The sequence below is a fragment of the Aquila chrysaetos genome, chromosome 22, assembly GCF_900496995.4.
Source record: "Aquila chrysaetos chrysaetos chromosome 22, bAquChr1.4, whole genome shotgun sequence".
NCBI lineage: Eukaryota > Metazoa > Chordata > Aves > Accipitriformes > Accipitridae > Aquila > Aquila chrysaetos.
In genome coordinates this window covers 969,691-997,640 of record NC_044025.1, presented here as the reverse complement: position 1 = coordinate 997,640, position 27,950 = coordinate 969,691, and the positions used below count along the sequence as shown (strand labels likewise).

The 27,950-nt window shown below is 56.9% G+C and overlaps 2 protein-coding genes across 10 annotated transcripts; one reads left to right on the top strand and one right to left on the bottom strand.

Annotated features, from left to right (window-relative positions):
- Positions 1-49: 49 nt before the first annotated feature.
- Positions 50-20,029, top strand: LOC115333967 (histidine--tRNA ligase, cytoplasmic). 9 transcript variants are annotated; one of them, XM_041119234.1, is made up of 17 exons: positions 50-183; positions 1,120-1,209; positions 3,104-3,223; positions 3,415-3,510; positions 4,075-4,200; positions 4,451-4,609; positions 6,338-6,445; positions 7,986-8,084; positions 10,741-10,834; positions 10,990-11,117; positions 11,217-11,459; positions 12,770-12,886; positions 13,670-13,816; positions 17,220-17,337; positions 17,458-17,919; positions 18,672-19,070; positions 19,352-20,029. In XM_041119234.1, the coding sequence occupies exons 1-17, from the start codon at positions 103-105 to the stop codon at positions 19,366-19,368; spliced, it is 2,604 nt and encodes an 867-aa protein (XP_040975168.1). In that variant the 5' UTR covers positions 50-102; the 3' UTR covers positions 19,369-20,029. The 9 variants fall into 9 exon arrangements, with proteins under 9 accessions (XP_040975168.1, XP_040975167.1, XP_040975170.1 ...); XM_041119233.1 differs by having other exon boundaries at positions 18,672-20,029; XM_041119236.1 differs by lacking the exon at positions 19,352-20,029 and having other exon boundaries at positions 18,652-18,774.
- A 5,110-nt stretch (positions 20,030-25,139) lies between these two features.
- WDR55 (WD repeat domain 55) lies at positions 25,140-27,273 on the bottom strand. Its single transcript, XM_029998509.1, is given in 9 exon segments — positions 25,140-25,421; positions 25,423-25,573; positions 25,739-25,908; positions 26,010-26,109; positions 26,230-26,409; positions 26,598-26,685; positions 26,764-26,864; positions 26,993-27,135; positions 27,207-27,273. Coding segments are annotated over 9 exon segments (1,116 nt in total). The 5' UTR covers positions 27,225-27,273; the 3' UTR covers positions 25,140-25,256.
- Positions 27,274-27,950: the final 677 nt, after the last annotated feature.

The window sequence follows — 27,950 nt, the reverse complement described above, 5'->3', positions numbered from 1 at the left end:
GGCAGTGCGCAGGCGCGGAGCCGCTGCTACGGCAACCCGCGGGCGGCGGCAGTGCGCAGGCGCGTCCCCGGGGTGGCGGCAGTGCGCAGGCGCGGGCCGGTAATGGCGGCGGAGGAGGCGGCGGTGCGGGCGCAGGCGGAGGCGGTGCGGCGGCTCAAGCAGGATAAGGCCGATCCCGACGAGGTGTGGCTGGTCCCAGCGCCCGCTCGCGGGGCTGGGAAGGGGTTGGTGGGGCTTCGGGTATTGGGCTGGGCTTGGGGGGGGGGGGGGGTGAGAGGCTCGGGGATTGCTGGGAGTGGGGGGCTGGGGGAGGACCAGTATGACTGGGAGCGGGGTGCTGGGAGACTGGTGTGACTGGGAGGAGGGGATCTGGCCTGAGGAGAGGGGACTGGGGCACTGGGGGCGTTGGGATGGGGAAGAGGGGCTCAGGGGGGAACTGGGGGTACCGGTGCTGGGCTGGAGAGAGGGCTGCTGAGGTGACTGGGGTGTGATTGGGGTTGCTGGGCTTAGGAGCAGGGTGCTGGGGGGAACTGGGAATACTGGTGTAGGTATTGCTGGGCTAGGGGTGGTGGCAGTGGGAAGAGAGGTGTTGGGGAGGATGGGAGTACTGGGTTGGGCTGGAGAGTGGAGGGGCTGAGGTGCCTGGGGCGAGGGTGAAGGGGGGACTGGGAGTGGGAACTGGTGATACTGGTGTTAGATTGGAGAGAAGGATGCTTAGAGGTGCTAGGATCGGGAGGAGGATGCTGGAGACTACTGATGCTGGGATGCACATAGCAGGAGCTGGTGGTGCTGGGCCTGGGGGTGGTGCGGAGGCTGGTAGGACGGGTGGTGTGGGGACTGGGGAGGCAGATGTTGAGGGTAGTGGAGGCTGTGGGAGTCAGAGAATGGTGGGGGTGTTGGGGGTGCTGAGATTGGGGTGCTTGTGGCAGAAGTGGGGAGTACTGGAGAGGAGCAGGGAGTGCTCCTCTGGTTGTCGTGCAAGACTGGGAATAGTGGATGTACTGTGGTTGGGGAATCTGCGTGTACTGGGAATGCTGAGGCTGAAGGTATTGGGGAAGGCCTGTGGGCTGGGCCTGGCAGGTAGGCTTATTCCCAGCTCCTTCCTTGTTCCCTCACCAGATTGCAAAGGAGGTGGTGAAACTGCTGGAGATGAAGGCGCAGCTGGGGGGAGATGAGGGGAAACACAAGTTTGTGCTCAAGACCCCGAAGGTAACTACCCCCGGCACACACACTTGCACGCCTCTCTGTATGCACAACCTACTCCCATGCGCACGCACAGCACCACACACCTGTGTGTGCAAAATCTCAGGACAGACTTGCCTGTCTTTTTTTCTCATTTCTGTTTCCCTTTTCACTTTTAGCAGCAGGGGAGAGAGAGGTGAAAACATCCCTGACAGCATCTGACCCAAATACCCTACTAACTTAAAGCCTTTCTGGTGCTTCTGTGGCAAGCTAACCACTAGCTGGTGTGGTCAGGAAATGAAATTCCCCTTTGGTTGAGCTTTATCGTAGCTGCCCAGCGTGAGAGGTCTCATATCTGCTTGGATTGCACTATTTGAAGTAATGTCATGACTTGCATTGCCCCGATGAGTTTAGGATTGGGACTCTTCAGCTCTTGTAGCACTGACACCACTAGTACGTGCAGACATTGGCTCTCACGGATCAAAGATCCTTAAGCTGGTCCTGTTCTCTGTTAACCTGGACAGAGTGGATGAAGCTGCTGGTAGGCTGGGTGAGCACAGAGTGCTGTGAAGTGCAGCTCTGCTGGTGTGGGGCTCATTGTGGGGGAACTGCAAAGCTTAAGCCAGCCAAAGAAACCCAGATGCCTTTCAAAGTTTGCCAGGAATGTTCAGCACATGTTGAAGCGTGGGGAGCAAGAAAGATCTCGTGGCTTTTGATCTTGTCTTAGTCTGTGGGGGTGGGTAGTCCTGTTTACTGAGCAGGTCTGGCCAGCTGCTGACATTTCTGTGTCCTCCTGCAGAAGGACCCTTCCTTCAGGGGTAGCTTTGCAGTCTCCAGGCCCCTGAGAATAGTGTCCATAACGCAATTTATGCTGAAATTTTTTGTAACCTGAATGTTTCATCACTAGCAGCTGACCAGAGACCAGCTGTGCTTCCATGCTGTGACATGGAGATGGTTATGAATGCTGCTCACAAATAGGTTATGCTAATGCCACTCACTTAAGAAGTGTATCAAAGCTGTCTCCCTTGTCCATTTCCTTTATCATATGTTTTGGTAAATGTAATTGTGCTATGAGACCTGCAAAGTGGAAGGGTATTTCACTGTTTAAAGATGTGGAGAGAGGATTTTGCAGCATGCTCAGTGCCAGGGGAGCACTGCTTGGATTTCCAGCCTGTCTGAGCCACGTCAGTGTACTGATGAAAGCTGCTTTTTGCTGTGCGACCTGCAGGTGGGGTGTTACGAAGTGCCTGCTCTCTCTGCTTCCTCCTGCCTAACTGCCAGTCCATAGAAAATGAAAGTGGGAGGTCTAGTTAATTAACAGTGACTTACTGAGAGACTAAAGGTGGTCATGGAAATAATTCAATGACTCTTAACAGTGAAGAAATTAAAAGGGAGCACATCCCAGTGAACAGTAGATGGGCACTTCACAGGTATTGCACTTTTCAAAGATGTTTCCTCTGTATGTGTGTTTGGAAATTGTAGAGCTGCTGGTTGTTCCACAGCTTCAAAGCATGCTTGTCCTCTGATTCCACCTCTCAGGGTGGCTTCTTGTGCCGGGGTCTGGCTAATGTATCTGAATCAGAGCTGTGGACAGATCCCAGCTGCACTGTCATGCTTGAAAGCACTGAACTCTGTGACTGTTGGATCTGTGTAAGCTCCTGTGTTTCCTGCATCATGAAACTCCTGACTTGGATTTAGCTCTGCAGACCATGGCGGATCAAGTCTGAGCTGTGTCCTGATGTGTTTGAGTGGGTTTTGGTGCTGCTTTTTACCACCTCTCCCGATATCTGGTGTCTGGACCTGATCTCTCTGGTTTTGTTAGCACTATGATAGCTTCTTCACATTGCCTCTCACGTCTGTCTCCACTGCATGCCTCTAACCCAGTGTGTCCTTTGCTCTTCTTTTCCTTATCTCACCCCAGGGCACACGGGACTACAGCCCCAAGCAAATGGCCATTCGTGAGAGAGTCTTCAATGCGATCATCACCTGCTTTAAGCGCCACGGAGCAGAAGTCATTGATACTCCAGTGTTTGAGCTGAAGGTGGGTGAGGACGCAGCAAGTTGGCTGAGCTGATGAGGATCCTGCAGTTGAAAGCATGCCATGTGTTGAGGGCTGAGTTTTATTCTTCCATCTCCTAGGTTTCCTCCCTTTATCTCCTTGTTTTCTGTGTGCTCTAGGCCTGATCCCCTGTCACTGAAGATGCTGTTTGTTCGTGTGTCCTTTTGTTGTAGGAGACGCTGACAGGGAAATACGGTGAAGACTCCAAGCTTATCTACGATCTGAAAGATCAAGGAGGAGAGCTGCTGTCCCTGCGCTATGACCTGACAGTATCCTGCCACAGCCAGTGCTGAGGGGTCTTGTCACCTTTGCAGCCTTCCTTTTGGGCCAGTGCTGTCCAGAGGGCAAGGGAGGAGGGGGGCAGACAGTCTTTTGGCTCTGATCCTGTACCAACAGGGAGAGCGTGAGCAGACACTGTGGTTCAGAACCCTTGCTTAGTTTTTTACTGTATGTTGCTTCTGTTCGGCAAAGTAACTCTTGTACGTGGAGATAAGGAAGATCTGTATTGAGTAGGGTTTCTCCTACAGCAGGGTACCCGGACTAGGCTGCTGCAGTACAGAGCCTGTATGAGACTGAGATCCAACCTAAGGTGTTGCTGGAAGATGCCTGCAGGGACACTTAATGGTAGCCTGTGTAGGCCGTGTCTTGGACAGTTGTGGAGACCTTGGGGAGCTGTGGCAAGTCCAGCCATCTCTTAGCAGTTGCTTTGCCCCACGGGTGTGCGCCACAGCGTGCTGGGTGTTGGGGAGATAGTGAGGACCCAGCACTGCCTGTGACTGATAACTGGGTGGGGTGATCCCTCCCCGTTCCAATCCTTAACCCTACTGTCTCAGGTGCCCTTCGCTCGCTATTTGGCGATGAACAAGATCACCAACATTAAGCGCTACCACATTGCTAAGGTCTACAGGCGGGACAACCCAGCCATGACCAGGGGCCGCTACAGGGAGTTCTACCAGTGTGTGAGTTTGGCTATTGACAGGGATGCTGCTGAGTGATGCTGTAGGCAGGGCAGTGCTTGGGGGGATGTAGCACCATAAAAATGTAGGACCAAAGGCTGTGTTACCCTGTGCAGCTGTGGAAAGCTCAGGAGGATCCACTAATCTTATCCTTAGCATGCTCTTATTGGTGGGAAAAAGAGCTTGAGAGTGTGGATGATGGCTGTGACACAGGGGGCTGGTGTATCAGGGAACTTTGTAATACAGCCCCCAGGTGCCCCAGCTATCTGGCCTGCTTTGCACTGTGGAGGAGGGCAGCTTCTTGCTCCATCCCACAGTGCTTGCTAGCCTGGTGGAGGGGAAGAACTTCCTTCTGATCCCAAATCTGGCAACAGTTGAACTCCTGGGTGTGTTAGCAGGACACATGAACCAGGCAAGCGAGTGACTCGGCTGTAGCATGTGTTACTTCTGTCCCTGTGCTTAGTTAGTCTTTATTTCAAAGGAAGGGAAAAAAACCCAGAGGCCAAATGACAGAACAGGTAAGAAAGCAATTTCCTTTGTGGCTTTCTCAGATGAGTGTGGTAGCCCCAAGGAATGGCTTTGTTCCGCTGTACTAACACAGTCCCCAGGGCCTCAATGCAAACAAATTTCTGTTTGAGAATATTCCTATTTCATCATACAACCCCTTTGGATACCTTCCAGCTCCAGCTTGGTGAATTCCCATTTCCAGACAACTTGGGGTCTTTACCTCCTGTCTCGTCTGAAAGACTGTTCCAAGATCTCACTCCTAGGATAGCTAGAAATAGTCTTTTAATATCCAGGCTAAACTTCCTTGTGTCTGACAGTTTACTTCTCCTTGTGCTAGTGCAGCTCTTTAAACGGTAACTGTTATCCCTTGATATGGATTCTTCCCCTTTCCCAGATAAACATTTGGGAAATGTTTAGAGAAATCTTCCTGTCCTTAGGTCACGTAAATCAAGCTCTGTTACCTTCTCTCCCTGGAGATGCTTTGCTGCTTTGCTCAGCCTGGTGGCTTTTTCTGCATCTTTTCTTAAATACAATTCACCAGCCCTTGGTTGGGTTTTTTTTCAGTGAGATTTCACTTGTGCCACATCCAGTGGTAGCGGTGTTTTCTGACTGTACCAGACCTTGCCCAACTTCCACGGGGATTGCATCAGCCTTTCTTGCACTCAGCTGATCAGGGATTAACTGATGTGATCTCATCTCTTTCCTCCTCCATTGCCCCAATTTATTTTGGAAGTTTGGTAAAACCCTGTTGAAATTTTCCCACGTAATTAAAATTATTCTTGTACTTAAAATCTCATTGTAGACTTTGCATTTGGGGATTCATAAATGGGAGCCAAATAAGAGGTCTCTTGTTGCTTCTGTGTTTTATTTCTCTCTGAACATTGATGTTGTCTTTGCTATTTTCCAATCATGGTGTACCAGCCTATTAAAACACCTTGCTGTTGGGCTTTAGTTCTACATGCTAGTTCATCTGGTAATCTCTGGTGGACACCACTCAGACATTCTGATTTCTTTTTCTGTCTTGGCAGCTGAAACTTTGCTTTTGCCTCTGTTGAGATCGCTTCTCTTGTCTTGTCTTCTTCCCTGATCATTAACTTGATTGGCATATGTATTAAAAAAAGAACATCCTAACAATCAAGGCGAAACATCTGGCATTTAGGTCATACCACATAATAAGTAGTTTTTTCTTCCCCTTCCTGGTTCCTTTGTTCTATTTATTTACAGCTGATGATCGCTCTGCTGTCTCCTTTTTGTTGTTTTTCAAGGATCTCTGTTTCAAAGTGTATCACACAGTAATCTGATCTGTCAGAGGCAGGGAGCAGGTCATGCACCTCCAGAAGCAGAAAGCGCGGAGAAGCAGAATGGCTTATTGCAGACTGTCTGCACTGGCCACAACACAGTATACAAACACTTTGCAATGCAGTGGACACAAAAGCACTGCTGCCTTTGATGAAAGAGGGTCATAACCCACATCCTGTCCCTTCTGGATCCTAATTGCGAGGGCTAGTGTTCCCTTACATCCCATTTCTGTCGCTTTCTGTAAGCAAACTGCTGTTAAAAGCAGAGTTGAAGCTGTATTGCTGCAGCCACGCCAGTGGTGCTGAATTGCTCACTGCCTTTTCCTGTGCCCCAGGATTTTGACATCGCCGGCCAGTTTGACCCGATGATTCCCGATGCTGAGTGCCTGAAGATCGTGCATGAGATCCTGAGTGACCTGCAGCTTGGGGACTTTCTCATTAAGGTGAGTCCGGGTGGATTTCTCTGTGCCACGGTGCGAAGCGGTGGTCATTGTTCCTGCGTTTTTATGCAGCAGCGCCTGTTCCCACTCTAACACCCACTAAGGCCTGATCCAGAAGTTCATCCTGCCTCTCTGCCTCCTCATGGTATATATGCTAAAAGGCTGGACCTCAGCTCAGACTTGCCTTTAGCTGGGAGTACAAGGAGGTTTCCTGAGGCTGCAGTTAGCAGAGTTCTCTCTAGCACTAACTACAGTCCTCTGCAAAACGTCCAGCAGCCAACTAACCAGGTGACTGTCATTCACTGCCTGCAGTAAAACACAGGCTCTGGCCCAGGATCCCTGCCCTTGTCCCAGCTCCCGATGCCCCCTTAGTAGGGACATCTGTTCAGTGTGTGTGCTGTGTTGTTTGCAGACTCCTGGCTTCCCACCAAGTCCTTCCTGGGGCTGAGGCCTTTCTTTTGAGAAAAAGAGTCACGCCCTATTGTAGGTTGAGCTTGCTATTTGCTTCAAAAGACCTCTGTTATCTTGGTGTGGTAGCAAATGGTGCTAGGTGTGCAGGTCAGGCAGGATGGGGAAGAGTGTACAGCAGTAGCAGAGGCATGGGTAGGAGTGCCTGATGTGCAGGAGGGTAGTGGGATTTCTGAAAGGGACCCAGATCTGGGTCATTGCTGGGCTCTGCAGAGGAGGTGAGCAGTGCGGGCTGGGTGTTGCACTCCTATGTGCAGCCCCCGTTGGGTAGGGGAGCAGTTACCTGCCCTTGAACCTGTCTGAGATGAGCTGAAGAGCTGTGCACAGGAACTGCCTGCCCAACTACTGTGTGTTTGGGCAGTGGTGAAAGCGGATGCCTTTGAAGATGAGAAGGCACCCCTGCAATGGGGGACAGCAGAATAACCTGCCTGCGGTTATTCTTGTCTTCCATGAGTTACTGTCTGGTTCGTGTTGATGCTGGAGGATTACAAACTCCTGAGCAGTCTTTGTTTCTATCTAATTTAATTGTAGATGTTCTCACTACCCGTGGAAATGTTGAATCCAGCTGAGCCTTTGGCCTCAATTACCTACTATTACAGAGCGTAATTAAACTATGGAATTCACTATACTATCAAAAAAAAAAATCCTTAGTGAGGTTTTAACATAATCAGATGTCCCTTTGTTCTTACGCTGAGAGATCAGGGTAGCACAGTGAATTCATCTCCTTAGTCCATGGTCTGTTTCTGAGCTGTTTTCATGTGTCCACATGAGAGGACTCATAGGCCCCATTGGTTTTTCTTCTCTGTTGAGTGGAGGTGTCTGTGGCTCTAGAAGGAGAACGTGATAGCTCTACCCAGGCTTGGTAGGAGTCAGTTCTGCTAGTTGGCCTGCTGTGGGCAGAGAGGCAGCTTAGCTCCCTAGGAATGGGAAAGAGACAGAAACTGCAAACAGCAAAAAATCTTGGCAGACATCTGCAACTTTCTCTTCTATGCTTAAAACTAGAGAGGAGACAAACTGGACACAGCTGAAGCATCTGTTTGAGTTCATAGTTAATGACTTGCTCCCTCTCCCCCAGGTCAACGATCGGCGCATCCTTGATGGGATGTTCGCAGTTTGCGGTGTCCCAGACAGCAAGTTCCGAACGATCTGCTCCAGTGTTGACAAACTGGATAAGGTATGGGCTGGAGCCCTGGGCTGCAACTGCTGCTGCTGGAGTTTCTGTGAGTCTCTGTCCCTCTGGGCTGCTCTTACCATGGTCCATGAGAACTGGCTGGAAAATGCTGCTTGAGTTGTTCCCCCCCTTTCTGTGGAGGGGAGGCATACAGGGCACAGCAGTCACATAGGAAAAATGGATCCTATGCTTCTCCAGTATCCCACGAGGTCCTGACAAACAGAAAGGAGGGAGGGAAAAATGCTATTCACATGGGAGATTCAACATCCCAAACCTTAGCCTTCCTAAGGTGCTGCTGCTTATGAACCAGGATCATGAAAACCTGCCCCCAGAATGGGTCAGGGCATTGAAAAGCCTTTTCAAATGCATCAGGTTCTGTTGGGTGATGTGAGGAATCACACTTGTGTCCTGGAATCATAGAACAGCCCAGACTGGAAGGGATCTCAAAAGATCATCTGGTCCAACCTTTATGAAAATTTCAGACCTCAGTTGCAAGGTGAGCATGACATAAACGGTAAATCTCTGTGGTAATGCAGTAGAGAAGTGCTATCATAAGTGATAGTCTGTGATCATAGTCTGTAAGGCAGTTAGCTTGCAGATGACAGGGCTGAGTGAAATGGAAGTCTACAGGTGAGTAGGCTGCCAGAGTTGTTGTGTTGTCTAGGACCCTATTCATAAATACTGTCCTGCAAGCTGGTGCTATTCTTGATTGGCGATGCGATATCTAGCATCCCTGCTGAGGACGTGGAGTCTGCAGCATGCGTGTGTTGCTGGCCAGACTGTTTCAGCGTGATTAGGGCACCACTGGACAGTGTGTGCCTCTGGCTGTTTGTGGGACCCTCAGGAGATGGTGAGCAGCAGCAGGGAGACAGCAAAGAGAAGTGAGGTGGACATGTATGGATGAGGTTTCTATATTTTACCTGGAAGTAGAGAAAAGGATTTGGAGTGAGGAGTAAGAGATCAGAAACGCAGACCTGAAAAATAACCCAGCAGCACACTCCTGCCTCCTAGGCAGGGGAAGGCTGGTCTGTTTGGTGTTATGCTGCACTGTGTGCCCCCACAGCATTGTCTTCACACTCATCTGTGGCTGTCCATCAGTGCGAGCATGTTTTGCTAGGAACAGGGCTCCTTGGGGCTGGCCTAGACTGTGCAGCATTCTCGCAGGAAGGACACAGTCACAGGAACAACATGCTGCTCAGTGCTGTAATCTCTCTTCCCAGTACTGTGAGATGGTGGTAGCCCATCCCACGTCTCCTGGTCACTTCATCACACCTCTGCTGATTTGGGCATGTAGCACAGGTACTTTTATAGAACATCCTATATGTAGACATCACTGTTTGTATGGCTTACTCAGGCTTGGTGTGACACAGAACAACGCCCTGTATGTGCAGCTGCTCCTGTAAGACACAAGGCAGGAGGTACCCATAGGTTTGTGCTCAGCAAACTGCCTCAGGAGCGCTGGCTTTTGTGAAGGTCTCTAAGGGATTCAGGCCTTTATGTGGCCCTTTGGAAGGAGGGAAAGGTGCCAGTGTAGGTACAACTTTTTATTTGCAGCTGATTGTCTTGACTGTAGGCCCTAGTCAGATATAAAGATGCTAGAGATCAGACTATAAATGTGTATACAGTCCACCACTAATAGTGAAGGAAGAGGAACCTTAAAATAAAGTGCAGTCTAAAAACTTGGTTTTTTGGGCTCAGGATCTGAAGTAGAATTTGGAGGTGAATTTCTGTGTGTGCTCAGAGTCATGTGGGGGACATTGTGGGCTGACTGCTTAAAGGAATGCTCCTAATCTTCCTGTGAAACCCAGTTAAACAAAGCAGCCTTGTATCTCGTCTCGTGTGTTCACGTTGCTTTGTTCAAGGATGAGCCATGTTTTCCTTTGGAGGCCTCGTCTGATGGTCGAATGAAGTCAACTAGAGGAAGGCTCACTTAAAGTCCTGTTAGCAGTGAGATCTATTGCAAAGGCATGACCAAAGTGTAGGTTTTGGGGCTGTGTATGCATGGAAAAGCAATAGGAAGGGAGGATAGGGCTTTTTTAGAATGGGATAATTTCCTTGGTTTTGTACTGAAATGCTGTGATTTATCTCAGTGCAGCTGGACATGATCAAGACTCTGGTTCTCTTTGACACCTCGGTCAGTGGGAAACTGCAGCGTATTCTGCTTACATTGGCTTTTTTGCATCACCCAGCCATCTCTTCACACCTTTCTGGGTGGTAGGCATGACCAGCAATGCTTTCTTGACTGGTGTTTATGACTAAGTACCTAACAAGGGAAACCAGAGCAGCAAGACATCTCTCAGACTCGGTGCTTTTACAGTACCAGTGTTTGATTCTGGCCAGAAATCAAAACCAAAGTATTTGTCCTGGGGCTTCAACTTTTGGGGCAGCTTTGCTGAGTGTAGGGTTGGGATACAAACAGACTGTGCAGAGGTACAAGAAATGGAGTTAAGACCGTATGACCGTGCTCTTGAGAGCATCTGATCTGCTGCTTCTCTCATGTACCTCTTAACCACGCTGACACTGATGGGGTTGTGCAGTGTAAAGATATGTTGAGGGCAGATATGTCTGTTCATTTGTATTGGGCAGGACCACCAGTGACCTTCCCCAGGAGAGACCACATCCCTGGAGCAGTGGCTGATATTCTTCTCTCCCCTTGCAGATGCCATGGGAAGAAGTGAGGAGCGAGATGGTAGGAGAGAAGGGGCTCTCTCCCGAGGCTGCGGATCACATCGGGGAATATGTCCAGCTTCACGGTGAGCACTGTGGGGTCGAGCCCTTGTTCTTGTTCTTCCAGGCCAGGCAGGGAGGGCCAGCAACGGAGGGGTGCAGGGCACATACATGGCTGGCCGGGCCCATCGTTGCGGGTGCTGCTGCGCTGGCAGGCGTGAGGAATGGCTCGTTCCCACAGGTGGCCTGGACCTGATCGAACAGCTTCTCCAGGACCCAAAGCTGTCCCAGAACAAGCTGGCCAAGGAGGGGCTGGGGGACATGAAGCTGCTGTTTGAGTACCTGACCCTGTTTGGCATCACGGGGAAGGTGAGGAGGTGCGGAGGCAGGAGCAAGTGCTGCCCTCGTTCCCGGGCAGCCTGGGCCGCCAAGTGCACCCGGTGACGGGCCTTCCCTTGTGTCCTACAGATCTCTTTCGACCTGAGCCTGGCACGGGGTCTGGACTATTACACGGGGGTGATCTTTGAGGCTGTCCTGCTGCAGCCGGAGAATGACCATGTGGAGGAGCCAGTCAGTGTTGGGAGCGTGGCTGGAGGCGGTCGCTATGACGGGCTGGTGGGGATGTTTGATCCCAAGGGACGGAAGGTGCCTTGTGTGGGGGTCAGCATTGGGATTGAGCGGATCTTCTCCATCCTAGAGCAGAGAGTGGAGGTAGGTGCCTTTGGTGCTCAACTAAGCATGGAGAAATAGTAAGGATTTACATCTTCCCCACATACCCCCAGTCCAGAAGATGCTGAAGTGAGTCTTCCTTGCTGCAGTCTGATGGAGAAGCCAGCCAGGCCTCTGCTGTGTTCTGCAGCAGGAGTCAGAACCAGGACATAATCTCCAATTTTCTCTGTCTTGGGGATGATCTTTGGGGCTCCCACTGGAGACAAGACCCCTCTTCCAGTGGCCCTCAGACATGGCTTGTTCAGCTGCAGGTGGAGGGGGCACTTTAATCCTCAGTAGCACCAGGTACGCAGGTTAGGTGCCTTAGTGTTCCCCACTGCATTAGGCATCAGTGTAACTCCACGTCCTCCTTGGCAAGGCGGCACTACTCTGCAAGGCTGGCAGGGAGACAACAGCCTTGGACGTCTACTCGTCCTGCCCAAGGCACTACAGAGGCCAGATAGCGGTCAGCTGTTCCAGGGCAGGAAGTGCAGTGCCTCTGGGGGTTTCCCAGATACCTTTTTCCCATTCCCCCTCTCCTCAGAGTTGCTGTACCAATGTATTGTCCTCCATCCCAATCAGCAGGTGTTAAATAGGTCTTTGTAGGCTCCCAAAACACTGCCACACATTTCCCTGCCCCAGAGGCCTGTTGTGGGGAGTTCTCTCTTGGCAGCCAGACACAACCGGGATTTCTAAGTGGAAATTGAATTCTTCCCCCACCACTTCCAGTCCTGGCCAGGTTTGTTCCTCTGCAGGTGACCTTTTAAAGGCTTCTCCCTTCAGCAAAAGCAGCAGCAGGAAAATGCCACTTTGAGTATCCAGCATCTGCCACAGGAGCAGGTGTCTCCTGACAGCACTGGAGCATCTCAGCTTGCTGCTGTTAATCTAACCCATAGTTACCAGCTCAGCTGTAGAGCAAGCAGCTGCCTCTGTCCAGCTTCTGCCGGGCTTGCTGCTCCTGAGCTGCTTGGAGCAGATCTCTAGGAGGCCCTTGGGTGTGGAGGAACAGTCTATAGGCAGAAGCTGGCAGGGAAATTGCTCATTGTCAGCACATCCTCCAGTCTGTGCACACCTGCAGCACAGGAGAGAGGCTGTGTTAAGCCCCCATCGTGGAACAACTGCAGAAGATGAGATACTGCTCCAGGATGGGGTCTGTGGGACCTCCCTGACTCTCCTGAGTTTATGCTGTTCATCCCACTGAGCCTGATCCTCTTCACTGCTGAATAGATGGGCCTGTGGTGGTGACCCATCCTGCTCATAGGGTCTCAGATATCTATGTCCATGGCATCTTTTGAGTTTTGTCCCCTCTGTAGGCCTCTGAGGAAAAGATCAGGACAACAGAGACGCAGGTGCTGGTAGCCTCTGCCCAAAAGAAGCTCCTTGAAGAGCGGCTGAAGCTCATCTCTGAGCTGTGGAATGCTGGAATCAAGGTATGACCAGGTGATGGCAAAGTCAGGAGCTGCCTGGTCCACTCTCTGTGCCAGGAATGGACCAGATCTGGCTTTGCTTTGGGAGGAAGGAGTGATAGGGAGAAGGTGGGCAGTAGACTACCTTCCTGAATGAAGTCTGCCTCTTCTCGGTGTCCCAAATCAGGTGTTCTCCAGGAAGGGCTGGGCAGCATGACCTGATTAGCCCTGTAACACTGCAGGGGCTGCTCTGTGTTTGTTATCTCAGGACAGATTCTCAGAGCAGGCAACACTCCAGCCCCTGCTGCATGGCAGCTGGGATACCATGCCGCTTCCAATGCTGCAAAGAAACTGCGGAGCCTTGCGAGGAGGGGGGAGTGGGGCCAGGGAGCAGCCTGGACTGTTTTCAGCAGGCCAAAGGCAAGCTGTGTGGCAGGGCCCTGTTCCCTGCGTGCTGTGGGTAGACTCCCTTGATGGCTGAGTGGAGGAGAATGAGAATGCCTGGGTGCTCTGCCGGGCTTCTGACCCTCTAGGGACACCACAGGTGTTGGCCCTGGTCTGACACAGACTAGAGCTAATGACCTGGTGCTCTCCCAGGATAAGCAGTGTCTTGTGAGTACCTGTGATCTGTGTTGCATTACTCCTTAGCTGTAATGCCCAGCCTTCTCCAGTAGCCCATCTTCCCCACCACACACCCCCATGCTCACCAGATGGCAATTAGCAGACTAGCCCAGCAATGCCTGGTTGAGGGGGTGCAGAGAAGTAGGCCTGTGCTGATCATGGTGGTGTGCTCTTGTTCTCTTCCAGGCAGAAGTGCTGTACAAGAAGAACCCCAAGCTGCTGAATCAGCTGCAGTACTGCGAGGACACGGGCATCCCTCTTGTTGCCATTGTGGGTGAGCAGGAGCTCAAGGATGGAGTCGTCAAGCTGCGAGTCGTGGCCACCAGGGAGGAGGTGAGGCCCATGGTAGCTTGGTGTGAGGGGCTTTGGCTACTTGACCCTTCATCTCAGCTCAGGCCAGCCCTCCAGCCTGTCCGTACCCTGCTCTGCAGTGGTGCTGTTGGGTTGTATGCAGCAAGGTGGCTTCGCTGGCCCACATAGTGTAGTGCCTGAAGGGGTGATCAGAGGAGTAAGGCGCTTCCACCTGAGGTGAAAAGCCTCCAAGGCTTAACAAAGCTGCTTACACAGAAGGTGCAGTGAGGGGAAGGCTCTCCACACACAGTTGGCAGAGGAGCATGAGTGAGGGCTGGCAGACTCGAGGTGAGGCCTGTGGACTGATGGTGGTGGCCTTGCAGGTGCACTTGTGGAGACTGGGTGCAGTGACTTTCCTCAGCCCCTCTTGACTTGCTGTGGAGCACGTGCCCTGGTGTCACTTTGCCACCAACACCCTTATAACAGGTTATCAGGATTTTATACATTGGCTTCCTCATTAGATCTTTTCAAGCAGTGGTCTCTCCAGGGGCACCTCACGTTCCAGTTCCTCATCCCATGCTGTTTCCTGGAGCTGTGGAGCACTGTTGTCTCCAGCTCTGGATAGTTTCCCATCATGTGGCCTCCTTGAACTCCCAGCTATTCCTCAGTTCAGGAGCTTGGAACATGGAGGGGTGATTCAGTGGGCTGTATGGCTGCTTGTGCTTTCTATCCAGGGCGCAGGACCATTGCTGAAGGTCCTGCAGGTGCCCTCTTGGAAAGAGGGGGACCAGTGCTGATCTATGCACTGGTCTTGGCTTTGGAACTGGTAGGAAAGAGTGGGAAGAGCATTTCTCTCGTGATAGTTGGCTAGGAGAGGGCTTGGCAGGCTTGCAGGCAGGTGCTTGCTCCCACAGGTTCAGCTCTGCATGTGTTGCAGCCCACTCAATCTCCATGGAGGGACTGGTGACAGCACCATGATGTGATCTCTTGAGACACAGGGCCACGAATGGCAGCGCAGGCCATCCTCTGGGACCAGAGAGGGTCGCAATATGTCAAGCTGCTTGTGTCGTATTGAAGCAACTTTGTGCTCTCCCTGTGTAGGTCAACGTTCGCAGGGAGAGCCTGGTTGAGGAGATCAGGATGCGAACGAGCCGGCCTTAACCCCCTCCCGGACACATCTACTTGTTTGTTGGATTCTGACTGACAGATTTCCTCCTGTAAATGCCTTCGCCAGGCCACGTGGCAGCAGGTGTGGAGTTGGGGGGAGTCTTTGAAAGCTGTATTTATTCTTGTTTTGTGCCCTCCCTTTCCTGGCGAGAGCAGGGAGACAGTGCTGACTCCTACAACATGCCCTGGCCCTCGAGTATGTCGCTGCAAAGATGTTTTGCAAGTGGCTCTGGCAAACGCCGGCCTCCCGTCTGCTGTTGCTGCAGTGACATGTGGAGCCCTGTGCTGTCAGCAGACCCTGGGGTCTTGGCTACAGCTTCTTGTTCCCGTCGCTTTGAATAAACATCCCGCCCCGTCTCTCTGCTCTGGCTGCAGGGAGGTGACCTTATCCCAAGCAAAATGTAAAGGCGCTGCTCCCAGAAACATAATAAATCTGTCTCTCCCACTCTGTGACTCCTGTCCCTACTTTCTGCTCGGGGCAGGGATTTGCTCACCTGCCTCGCTGAGCGAGAGCTGGTTTTTAAAGGTCAGGGTGGACATTTCTTCAGCTGCGCTGCCCCCTCCTTGCCTCCGCATCCGACCGCTGCTGCCACCCCCTGCGCCATGTGCAGAGCAAAGCCCCCCGCCAGCCAGGCCGGGGCTGCCCCAGCAGCCCTGCGTGGGCTCCCCGTGCCCCAGTCACGGGTGTAAAGAGTCCCCCCCGGTCTCCTGCGGGTGACTTGGGGTGCCCTCCATCCCCTCGCTGCTGACCCACGCGTCTCGCCCAGCTTGGTGCCCCAAACCAGGTATTTTTTTAAATCCACGCCCCACGCCTTCCTGGCGTGGAAATGCCGCGACGGCGGAGCGCTGCGGCGGGAGGGGGGGGGGGGGGGGGGGCATCGCTGCTCGCCGGTGGCGGGGCGGGCGCTGCCGGCGGGTCGCCCCCCGCCCCGCCCGGGGCGGAGCGGCCGCGATGGGCGGAGCGGCGGCGCTGGAACCTTCCAGAGCTCGGCCCGGGCGGCGAGGAGGTGCGGGAGGAGCGGCGGTGGTGGCGATGGAGGCGGAGGTGGGTGCCGGGGGGGGGGCACGGTGCTGCCGGGGGCGCGGGGGGGATGCCCCGGTGCGGAGTACGGCTCGCCTCGGTGCGTCCCTACCCGGGGGGGGGGTGTCTCTCGGGGAGCCGCCGGGGCCGTCGGGCGGGGGCCGGAGCCCCCGAGACCCGTCGCGGTGCGTTGCCCCGGCGGGCGGTGCCGGTCCCGAGCCCGGTCCCAGCCCCAGAGCGGAGCCGCCCCCGTCCCACGCCTTCCCCCCCCCCGCGGTGAGCCGGGGCTGGCGGCCCCAGTGGAGACCCCGTGGGGTGACGACGAGCCCCGTTAGCACCTAATCGGTGGGGGCTGCGGGCTTAGCTGGGCTCCGCTGGGAAGAGCCGGGTCCCGCCTCTCCCAAGAGCCCCCCCCCCGAGCACCTCCCCGTAGCGGGGCGGGCAAGGAGGTGCCGTGTGCTGGGACCCAGCCCCGGGAGCTGTAGAGCCATGGCGGGAGGCTTTGTGGTGTGCTGGCTGGTCTTCCTGTGCCCTCTCGGCAGAGATTTCCCCTGCACGGGTCCCCACCTTCATCCAAAGGTCTTTCCTGGTGTTCAGGGAAGATGAAACCCCTTGGAGATAGAAAGGTGGCACCACCTGGTGATGCACCTGGAGGTGCAGGAGGCGAAGGTGCAGCCAAACTGCATTTTAGCCTGAGCTGGGGTTAGTCCCACTCAGTGTACGGTTTCAGAGGCCCTAATGAGATTTCGCAGTACTTAATGAGCTAAAACCTGATGATATTGCCGCATGGATGGCATTTCCACATCCTCTTTGATGTCCTCAGAAGCCTGAGGAGACAGTGGTAGAAGACAGTTGGCTGTCTTGGGGTTCCAGCCTGCCTGGGATCTCACGATGTGATGGGTCACCTTGGTGCTGTGCTCCAGCCTCCTCTTGCAGTGCCAGCCAGCTGCTGCCTGTGTCTTGGCTTTCAAAGCCCTTGCAGGCATCCATGGGGGAACTGTTGGTGTCCTTGTGCTCTACCAAAGTTGCTGGACTTAGTCATGTGGAGCAGGCTTGGAGAGGGGGCCAGGTAGTCCTTTGGATGTGCAGTGTTGAGAGGCTCCTCAGGTTTACTGAGGGCAGAGAGTTTCAGCATTTGCTCCTCCACGTGCTGGCTGGTATTAGGCCTTGCGGTTGCTTCCTGGGGTTGGGATGCCTCCAGCTGGGAGGTTGGAAACTCTTTACCTGGACAAGCACCAATGTCATCTCCCTCCTCAGACGTGGACCAACAGTATCAACCAGACCAATAAGGTGGCCCTGCTTGCCTGGGCAAAAGAAACCGGCATTGACCTGGTGCAGATCAACGGGCAGAGGCGATATGGTGGCCCCCCCCCAGGTATGTGAGAAGACCATCTCAGCGCCATGGTGCCCTGGGAGCTTGGCACATAGGGTGCTTGGCGGGCGTGGAGGCGAGATGGGTCTCACTCATGTGCACCATGTTGCTGTGTGCCTGCAGGCTGGGTGGGCGACCCCCCGCCGGCTGGCACAGAGGTGTTCATCGGGAAGCTGCCGCAGGATATGTACGAGAACACATTGATCCCGCTCTTCCAGAGAGTGGGAAAGCTCTACGAGTTTCGCCTCATGATGACATTCAGCGGGCTCAACCGGGGCTTTGCCTACGCCAAGTACAGCAACCGGCACGGCGCCAAGGAGGCCATCGCTGCCTTCAACAACTTTGAGGTGCGGGAGGGCTACGCCATCGTGGTGTGCAAGAGCACGGAGAAGTGTGAGCTGAGCGTGGATGGCTTGGCCACCTCGGTGAGCCGGCAAGAGCTGGAGGCCGTGCTGCGGCGAGTCACGGAGGGGGTCCTCAGTGTCACCCTGTACACCAGCCCCTGCTGGAAGCGGGCCCAGCTCGCTGTGCTGAAATACACGTCGCACCAGGCTGCTGCCATGGCCAAGAAAACCCTGATGGAAGGTAAGCAGGAGGCCAGGGTGCTGTGGGATGCTGCTTGGGCTTGTCTTCCTGGTGTCCCTAAGGAAGGACTGATCCCACCTCGAGACTCAGCTGTGAGGTGTCTTCAGCCTTGAGACATCCCTTGTTCTCTCCCTGTGTCCCGTGGGAGGCCGGCTGTCCTCGGTGGGGTTAATCCCCAGCAGTCCTTGTGCTGACCTAGTGGTGGTGGAGTAAAGGGGCTGCTGGAGGTCTTCAGGTAGCTGCCTGCTCAGAGCAGGAGCATCACCATTACCGGTCCAGGGCATTCAGAGCTTTGACCAAGTTGTTAAACCCTCCTGATGGAGACGCTCTACCCCTCAGTGCCCCGTCTAGTGATTGCATTGCCCTCTGATGGGACATGTATCCCAGACATCCAACTGGAACCTCCAAAGTCCTGATTTGTACTTATTTCTGCCCCAGCTGAGAAGCATTTGGCTTTGATGTCTTTGCACCTGTCCCTAGAGGCAGGCTGTCCCTAAAATCCCCTGAGCTTTGCAGCCCTGAGCCCACCTCGGTAGCAAAAGGAGATGGAGAAGCAACTGCCCTGTGGCTGCGTTGAGGGGTTGTGGAGGCAGGGGAAAGGATCCTGTGCAGTTCGTGCACTGTGGGTCAGTGCCAAACCACCTGTGGGGGTCACTGTGCCAGACGCTGGGGGACAGGATGGGGTGGGATGGGGTGATACTGGAGGGCTGGTGTGTGATCGTCTCCTGCCAGCTGCTGCTGGTCTCTCTTAGGGAACGTGAGGCTCGGTGGGCTGGAGATGAGGGTGGACTGGCTGAACCCCGATATGAAGCAGAAACTGCAGTCGTGTGAGAAGAAGCCATCATCCAGCCGGGTACAAGGGAGCAAGTGCCTGGGGGTCCCCAAGCAGGTGCCCCAGTCTCCAGTGCTGCACAACGTGCTGGACTGCCTGAACACCCTGTGCCAGAAGCAGTACCTGGGAACCCCCCTGTTCCTCACCAAGTGTGTCCAGGCAGACGCCAACGGGTGGCTGTGGTTCTGGTGCTGGGTCGTAATCCCAGGGTGCCCTGTGCCCTTCAGTGGGTTCGCATGGGTCCGGCAGGATGGGACAGGCAGGAGCGGGCATGAGGAGGCGAAGATTGCACTGGCGCTGCAGGTTCTCCGGATGCTAGGTGAGTCCTCGCACAGTGTCGGTGCCAACCCCCTGCCTTTCCCAAAGTCTTGGAGCATTTCCTGGGAGTGTGGAGCTGTAGTGTTTCTGGTGCATGGGGGGACCCAGCCTGGCAGGCAGGGCTGAAACACTGTCACTGCCAGCCCCGCCAGATGTGACCCCGGTGGCTCTGAGCTCTGGGTGGGATTCCTGGTTGGAAGCAGAGGACACAAGGGGAGGCCTTTTTGGGGTGCTGCTCCCCGCAGCACTGCACAGAGCCTCACGCTTTCCTCCCCACTGCAGGATGCCAGCTGACGTAGGCAGCCGTTCTGCCCAAACCATGAGTTGAAGCTGAGCCGCCAGCCTCGGTGCCGCTGGCCGCAGGAGCGGCGTGCGAGCCTTGCTGGGGACCTGTTCCTGTTCGAGTTTGTTTGGGTTTGTTTTGAGAGCTGGCTGTGGAGGATAGGGCTGCTGGCCTGGTCCATGACAGCTGCCCTGTCCCCGGCCGGCCCTTGGGGACGATTCTGGTTTTTTGGGATGTAGGTTTACATGCCCAGTTTGGATTTTAAGTTGGTTTGTGTTGCTCTGCTGCAGTGGAGGGGTCCGGTGCAGGTTTTGGGAGAAGCAGCAGCTGCGTGGAGAGACTGCCAGTGTCGGCTGGGGAGGCGGAGGGGACATTGGGGGCTGCCTGGGCTCACTGGGGGACCGTCTCTCCTCCGCTGGCATGCCTGGTTCCTGAAGAACAGCCTCAGGTGAGGACAAGGCCACACATGGTGACTGTCCTGGTGAACGGGGGATGTTCCATGGGCAGGTGGAGCTGCTTTTTAATGAGGGAAGTGTCTGCAGGTTCTGGGAGGTGCAGGGCTGTTCGTGTTGCGGGGAAGCAGCCGTGGGGTTACCGGCTGTCTATGAATGATTCCTTGGGACCAGGAGGTCTGGCCACAGTGTTGTTCAAATGGTATTAAAGTAGCCTGGAAGGCATTGGCTGTGTCATGTCATCTTTTGCTCCTGCATCCTCAGCTCCCTGCCTATCCAGTGCCATCTTGGTGCTCTCCCCTCACACCAGGAAGCCTGTCTTCTCCAGCGGCAGAAGGGATGGGGTGTGATTTGGATCTTTCCTGTAGCCCCCAGGCTCTGGAGCCACAGCCTGCTGGGCCCCCTGAAAGCAGTGTTTGCTCCTGTGGGAAGCAGCAGTCCCTGGCACTCAGAGCTTTGTGTCCCCAGCTTCTCACCGGGGTCTTTCTGACTGCCTTTCAGTATGCCCCAGCCTCCTTTGAGCACCTCTTGATGAGGCCCCTGTGGTCTTTGACTGCCTTTGGGTGCGCATCTGGGACATTGTAGCACCTTTATGCTCTTCTCTGGGGTCTCCAAGTGCCTTTCAGCATCCCCAGTGGTCTAAAAGTGGTTTCTGATGAACACCAGGGGCTCCCACATGCATTTCAGGGCATACCTGAGTGCCTCTGAGTACAGAGCTCTACTAGTCCCTTCTCCTGTGGAAAGGGTCCAGGTGCCTTCCTGTTAGTCCCTGGTGGCCTCCAAGGGCCTTTCTGTGCCCACTAGGGGTCTGGTCCTGAGTGCCTTCTGGTGCACTTAAGGGGACTCCATCTGCCTTTCTAAGCTGCCCAGGTGCCTTACAGTGCAGCAGGAGGCAACTCTGAAGTGCCTTCAGGTGTCTTCCAGTGGCTGTTCTGTGCTCAACACTGATGAACCAGTGCCTTTTGTAGTGCCCCAGAGGCCTCCCAGAGCTTTGGGATGTGGCCCCATGGGACTCCGAGTCAATTTGGTGCACCTCAATGGCCCTGCACACTATCTCGGCTTCCCAGAGCTCTACCAATATCTTCTGATGCGCGTCTGGATCCACCAAGTCCCTTTGGCAGCACCCAGCAGCCATCCTTATTCCTTTTGGAGATCCCTGGGGGGATCCTCCAAGAGCCTTTTGGTGCACCCTCAGGTGCTGCCTGGTGCCTTTTTGTACTCCTTGAAGATCTGTCTGTTCCTTCTGGGACCTCCGTGGGCCATTCTATGCCCTACCAGAGGTCTACCGCTAACATTTGAGTCACACCAAAGGCTTCAGGGGCTGTGCTGGCCCTGGGGATGTGTCCCAGCCTTGGTGTGGCTCAGGACCACATGGGAGTCTGTGATTGCCCAGAAGCAGGGCTGGAAGAAGGGTCACCCCAGCTTTCAAAGCAGCCAGATCTTCTTGTTAGGAATGTCTGGAATGAGAGACACAAGCCCAGCCTTGGTGAGCACCCTGGAGAGAGGGAATCCCCCTTCCTGGGAAGCCCACCCATCTGCATCCACCACATACGGATACACTACATCTTCAGAGCTATCTTAAGATGTATCTACAGAAATACTGCTTCATCTTCTTCACAAGAGGAGCCTGGATGTCCAGCTGGGTGATGGTGCTGGTGGTGGTGAAGGGGAGGACTGCCTGATCTGCTTGCTGATGGTCTCCACCTGGAGCACAAGCCACCACGAGCCTAGGGGCACCAGCATGGCCCAGTAGATTTTCTCATAGTCCAGCTCCTGGAAAAACACTGGAGGGGAGCTGCCAAGGGTGGGAACTGCAGCCGAGAGTAGCCCTGGACTGCAGTAGCTGAGGGGCTCTGCCAATGTGAAATCCTGGTGGCCACCTGGGTGGAGGTAGAGACTCCGTGGGGCAGATCAGAGCCAAAGGGCGAGGAACAGGCAGAGCTGACATCTGAAAGGACTAGTCCCAAAGGCACCACATCCTTCCTGCTACCATGGCCAAGGCTGGAGCATCTTACCTTGAAGTCGATGTGCAGGTGCACCAGTGCAGAAGATGATGGCATGGGTGTTGCCACAGGTTTTGTAGGGGTCTGAGGCAATGCAGAGCAGGCTGAGCAAGGGCTCAGGAGGAGAGCATCCGGCAGATCTTCAGCGCCAGCACCAAGTCCAACTTGTCCTTCCAGGTGTGATACAGGTGGGCAATAGAGACCACGCAAGAGGGAAACCAGCACGGTCACAGCAGGGTGCTGCTCCCAGGGACACAACTGCCAGGCCTGGAATGGCACCGGGGACCTGCTCTGAGTCTGGAGCTGGGGAGTACCAATGGCTTGTAGTCCTGGCCACCCCAGGGGTGCACTGGCCCTACCCCTCAGCTGAGGCAATGGAGCGGGACATGGCTGGCATGATCTGCTCATTCTTCACCCTGAGGCCGTAAGTGTGCAAGTGGGCACCCTCATCCGTCCAGTACTTGCTGATGGGGATGCTGAATGACTACCTGGGCCAAGAGAGCAAGTTGAGCTGCACTGGGCCCCGGGGTGTAAATCCTCCTCCTGCTGCTGCTTCAAGGTGGAGCTGCAGTGATGGGGCCACTCATCACTTATGTGACTGAAGAACAACTGCAGGCAGGGAAATGGTCCTACTCAGCTGTTCATCCCCAACCCTGCCCAGCCAGTACCTTGTGTTTCCCCATGTCCATTCGGAAGGCAAAGCCCAACAGCATGGTCTTCTTGGCTGTGATGGTGTTGAAGAGGCAGGCAACGATGCAGGCGGTGATGTGGCAGCACCAGCACTCTTTGAGCTCAAGGACCTGGCAGGAGATGTGGCAGCAGGTCGGGCCAGGAGCTGAGCTGCCAGTGCTGAGCCACCTCCAGTGGGCTGAGAACGTCAGAGACAGACCAGGTTGAGGACATCTTTCCGGAGATGGCTGCAACCCCCCAAAGCTGCTCTGGCAGAGCACAGTCCCAGACAGTGCCAGCTGGGGACACCACAAGGTCCCTTAGGGATGGTGACACTGCAAGCCTCCCCTTCTACCCCCAGCATCCAGAGGCAGGTGACAAGCTGGAACAAACCCAGGGACCATCAAGGATGATAAGGGACAAGCCGGTTGCCAGGTAGCTTTGTCCCACCAGGCTAGATGGTGTCCCAGCCTGGATGCTGGGGGGGACCCAGGGACCTTCCTTGTGCTTCCCAGGACGAAGCAGCAGGGACAGCCTGAGGCAGCACACAGGCCCCAGAGGGGACACCCACGGGGACAGAGGGTGCAGGACCCACCCATGCTGCCCTTGGTCCATGCCGATGGTAGGGGCTGCTTCCTCCATGTTGGCCGCCATTACCTCACCCAGGACACTGATGGAGTTGGTGCTACTGATCCTCCGAGCCAGGAACATGATGGCAGCCTGGGCAAGGACAGTGTGTGTGGGACCCTCAACCCCACCTCCTGTGCCAGCACATAGCAGCTTGGAGAGCACCAAGGGCGTGGGCATTGGGTTTTGGGCACCCAGTGCATGTAAGCAATGCTTGTCCCTTCAGGTGTCTCATTGCCACCAAGGAGGACTTCAGGTCAGAGGTGGCCATGCCTTCGGCCAGGACCTCGACAGGATGGGGGGGGCACAAGGTGGCACGGGAACGCTGCAGACCCACACGCCCCTTTCTGCTGGTCCGTGCTGCCTGTCGGCCACCAGTGAGATACATGGGCCACCTTGTGCCACCCCCTAACCCACAGTCTCCTGCCTTGCACCGGGACAGGTTGGACTTAGTGTTGGCATTGAAGAGCCGCTGGATGCTCTCGCCGCTCACGCCAGCACTGTGCTCTTCCCCCCATGGGTCAACCACCTGGCCCTTGCCGAGTCGAGAAGTCGATGCCACCCAGGGCTGGGCTGCGAGGGAAGGGGAGAGGGCAGGGTCTGGCCCCTGGGCAGGAGAGCTGGGTGCTGGCAGTGACCCCCTTGCTGTACCCAGAGCCTCGCTTAACCTGGAGACGCCCAACCGCTGGGCACATCTGGCTCCCCAGCCCAGGGCACCGCTCAAAGGCAGTGTGCCACGGCTGAGGGGCTGTTGGGAAAACGCTGCCTCTGGCCAGGGCCACTCCACGGGTGTGGATGTCACCCAGCCCACAGGCTCCCACACGGCAGGGGAAGGTGCTGCCGGTCCCCTGCCCCGGTCCACGCTGCCTGCAGCCTCCCCCAGGCCACCAGCCACCCTGCCCAGTGGGGACCAGTCACTGCCTGATGCTCTGCCCACGGCCAAGCCGGGCATCCCCATGGGAGCGCTCGGGGAAAAAAAAAACAAGCCCTGGCTCCCTCCGAAGTCACGACACCCAGGCACAAGGTGCTCTCCCCACCACCACCCCGTGTCCCCCGCTCCCCACCCCGTCCCCAGCACCCTGCAGGCAGGTCCCAGACGTGCCGAGGGGTGCCAGGGAAGATGGGGTGAGGCGAACCATCGGCACAAGGCGCTAGGAACTGAAAGGCACCGAGTTTATTTGTAATAGAGCTGATGACTAAATTAATTAACAAAGGCTAACTGACACGCCTGCTTGGACTGCGGTGCAGGCACAGTGGGGGCCAGGCAGGCCCTCAGGAATGGAACGGACCCGTTTGCCCAGGCCAGGCACCCCCAGGACCCCATGTCACCCCCCCCCCGCCCCGAGCAAGGCCCTGCCCCGCCCCCCCCCCCCCCAGGACCCCCAAATACACCACCAGCAAACCCCAGCCTTAGCCACATCCACACCACTCCCTCTACCCCCCCTCCCCCCCCGGGCTGCATCCCCACCAGGGACCCCCAGCCGTCTCCCCCCCCCATATCTCAGAGCCCCCCCCCCCCCCCCCCCGCCCCCCATCCACCAGGGATCCGCAGTCATGACTCCCCCCAACCCCTCCACCAGGGACCCTCAGCCAGGTCCCCCCATCCCTGGACCCCCCCCCACATACCACGGACCCTCAGTCATGACCCCCCCGCCCCCAGTCCCTTTCACCCAGGACCCCCCAGCCAAGTCCTCCCCACCAAGGTCCCCCCACATACCCGGACCCCCCCTCCAGGTCCCTCCTATGTCAGAGACACCCTGCCGCCCACCAGACCCTCAGCCACACCGTCTCCACCCCCCCCCCCCCCAACCCGCAGCTACCCCCGGGCTCCTTCCTCCCGGGCCTCCGACACCCCATAAGCGCTGCCCACCCCGTACGAGGGACCCACCGTGGGGCAACCCCCCCCACCCCGACACCCTCTGCCCCTTTAAGAACTCGCCTGCAGCCCAGCCTGAGCGGCAACCCTGAGAACCAATCAGAACGCCGACCCCCGGCCTGCCGACGGTGGCAGCAGGGCCCGCCCACGCGGGAGGGACGGGCCAGCGCCACGCCCCGCTCCCGCTGTGCCCACCCAGGGGGCGTGGCCGACCAGAGCTCCGCCCCCGCTCTCAGCGCGGGCCGCGCCGCCCGGCCCCGGCCCCGGCCCCGGCCCCTCAGTCGGCGCCGTCGCTGTCGCTCCCCGCCGCCGCCTCCGGCTCGGCCTCGTCCCGCAGATCGGCGAAGAAATCCTCCCCGCTGCCCGCCGCCTTGCCGCTGAGGGCCCGCAGCGGCCCCCCCTTCTTCTTCTTCTTTCGATAGTCGTCCACCACCAGCCCCCCCCAGGGCGGAGACGTCCCAGAACTTCACCTTCTGGTCGTGGGCGCAGCTGGCCAGGAGCTGCCCGCCCGGGGCCACCGCCAGCTGCTCGATGGGCTCCCCCAGGTGCTGCCCAACGCAGCCCAGCACCCGGTTCGGCAGGACGTTCACCGCCCTGGGGATGGGGACGGGCCCCAGTGAGGACCTTGCAGGGAGGCAGGGCCCCAGTCCACCACGAGCCCTCCTGCCGGCACCAGCGCAGGCTCGGCGTGCCATCCCTCCCCTTGTTCCTGACCGAGGCTGAGCTCGTCCCACAGCCTCCCTGTCCCATCCCCCTGACCTGATGACTCCGTCCAGGGACCCCACGCATACGATGTTTTCCGTGATGGGGACCATGCAGTCGACGGACTCGGCCCTCAGAGCGAAGCGGTCGCTGGCGGCCCCGAAGCCATCCCAGTTGAAGAGGTAGATGGTGCCTTCGCTGGAGCCACACGCCACTTTCTTCCCCCTCTAAGCAAGATGGAGGACAGTAAGGCAGAGGCAGAAGAAGAAACCCGGGACGTGGGGAGGGATCCGCAGGGCCCTACTCCGCGGCAGAGCCCAGCACCAACCTTCAGCAGCACGACAGACGTCAGGTCCCCGTTCTGCGGCTCTGAGAGCAGGTCGAAGCGCCGCCTCTTCACATTGAAGACGCCCAGGGTGCCATCACCGCTGCGGGAGGTGGAAGAGGTGTGTCATGAGCATGGGACATGGTGCAGGGCGCTTCCCCCAGCCCTAAGGGAAGGCCCTCCGTGGGCACGGGGGAGCCTGACCCCACGGAGCCCCCAGTACCTGGCAGTCAGCAGGATCTTCCCATTACCATCCACGGCCATGGCGCTGATGTACTCCTCCTGCTGACGGGCCTCCAAGATGGCGTCCCCCTTGCGCAGGTCCCACACCTTCAGCGCCCCGCCGTCGTCGCCCGTGGCAAAGACGTGGTTATCGATGGGCAGCACGCAGTTGAGGGCCGAGCTGCAGAGACCCCAGCCCCACACTGGCACAGTCACGGCTCATGCCACGGGCCAACGGCTCCCATGGCATCAAGGACGATGCTCCAGCCTCTGCCTGTCCAGCCCGGGGCTGCATGGCCCCAGCAGGGGAGGAAAGAGGACACTGCCCTGGCAGTCACTGCCCGGGTCGAGCAGCCTGTGCAGACCTACCTGTGGGCCTTGGGGAAGCGCGTTTCCAGCCGTCCCTCCTCCACCGTCAGGATGTGGACGGACTTGTCCTTGGACACGGTGAAAAGCTCTGGAGAGCCGTGTCAGCACCCCCAGCCCCGGCATCCCTCGCTGTGTCCCGGTGCCACCCCACGTCCCCCGCACTTACTCTGCCCGTCCTGGGAGAAGGCCACATCCCGGCACGACTTGAGGTGATGCCCCGAAGACCAGAGCTGCCGGTTCTCCCCCTCGGTGCAGGAGTATGAGTACCTGCCAGCACCGGGTCGGGCTCGCCGGGGCCCGCAGGAGGACGGGGAGCCCCGACGGCCGGTTCCCAGTGGTTCCTATACCCGGGACATCCCCCCAAGCCCCGGCTGAGCCCCCACGGCCCCACTCACAGGTAGACGTCGCCGTCCACGTCCCCCGCCGCCAGCAAGGGCCGGGCCGGGTGCAGAGCGATGGCGTTGGCCGTCGCCTCGAAGCAAATGTCCTCGGGGGTGTCCCGCAGCCGCGGCTCCCTCCCCGCTGGCTCCGAGCACCCCTGGGGGAGAGCGGGGCAGTGGGGCCGGGGCCGGTGGGGGCCGGGGCCGCGCTGCCCCCACGCCTGCTCACCTCCCCCGGCGCCGCCATGGCGGCTGGGCGCAGGCGCCGCGCTCGTTTTGCATAGCACCGCCCCTTCATTTGCATGGGTGTCCCCCCCCCCCCCCCGGGGCCGCGCAGTCCTCTAGTGGCGCGCGGCGGTGGCGTCACCAGCGGGCCGGCCAGAGACCCGCGGCGGCTTCGGTGCGTCATAACCTCGTCGCGTCATAACCTCGTCGCCTCTGGTTCCATTTTGCTGGGACTCGGCCCGGCCGCTTCATTTTTTTCCCCTTGTTTTTTAGCTGTTCAGCAGCGGGAGCCCCCACGGGCTCCCGAATTCGCACCACCGTGGCCTCCTCCCTCTGCGTCCCAGGGGAGGGGGCGGCCAGGGACCTGGCGTCGCTTCGGCCCCTTTCAAAGTCCGGGGGTGGCAGGGCACCCCGAGGTCCTGCCCAGGGCCCCAGCCCAGCCAGGGGCCACCAGCAACAGCCCCGTCCAGCTTTGCCGGGTGCCGGCCCCATCGCACCCACCCCGCTGCCGGTCTGGTTGGAGGCGACCGCTGCCACCCATCACAGCAGCTTGTGCAGGGGAAGGGGTACGAGTCCTCTGCTTCAGGCCCTTCCTCTTGCCGTACCCTATGCAAAGGTCCTGTTTCTTCCCCACGCACCGAGGCGCAGGCTGCTCAGCTGGGATTATTTCCCCTAAATAGGCTTATTTGCTATTTTTATCCAGGGCTTGACATGGGGTGCCTACCCCCCACCACAAAAGGCTCCCACA

Excerpts from the sequence above, each read along its gene's own strand:
- LOC115333967 (XM_041119233.1), top strand. The coding sequence starts at position 103 with ATGGCGGCGGAGGAGGCGGCGGTGCGGGCGCAGGCGGAGGCGGTGCGG. Across the intron at positions 4,201-4,450 it reads ACAGGGAGTTCTACCAGTGT|GTGCCCCAGCTATCTGGCCT; the intron begins GTGAGTTTGGCT and ends TACAGCCCCCAG. Across the intron at positions 10,835-10,989 it reads GGAATATGTCCAGCTTCACG|GTGGCCTGGACCTGATCGAA; the intron begins GTGAGCACTGTG and ends TCGTTCCCACAG.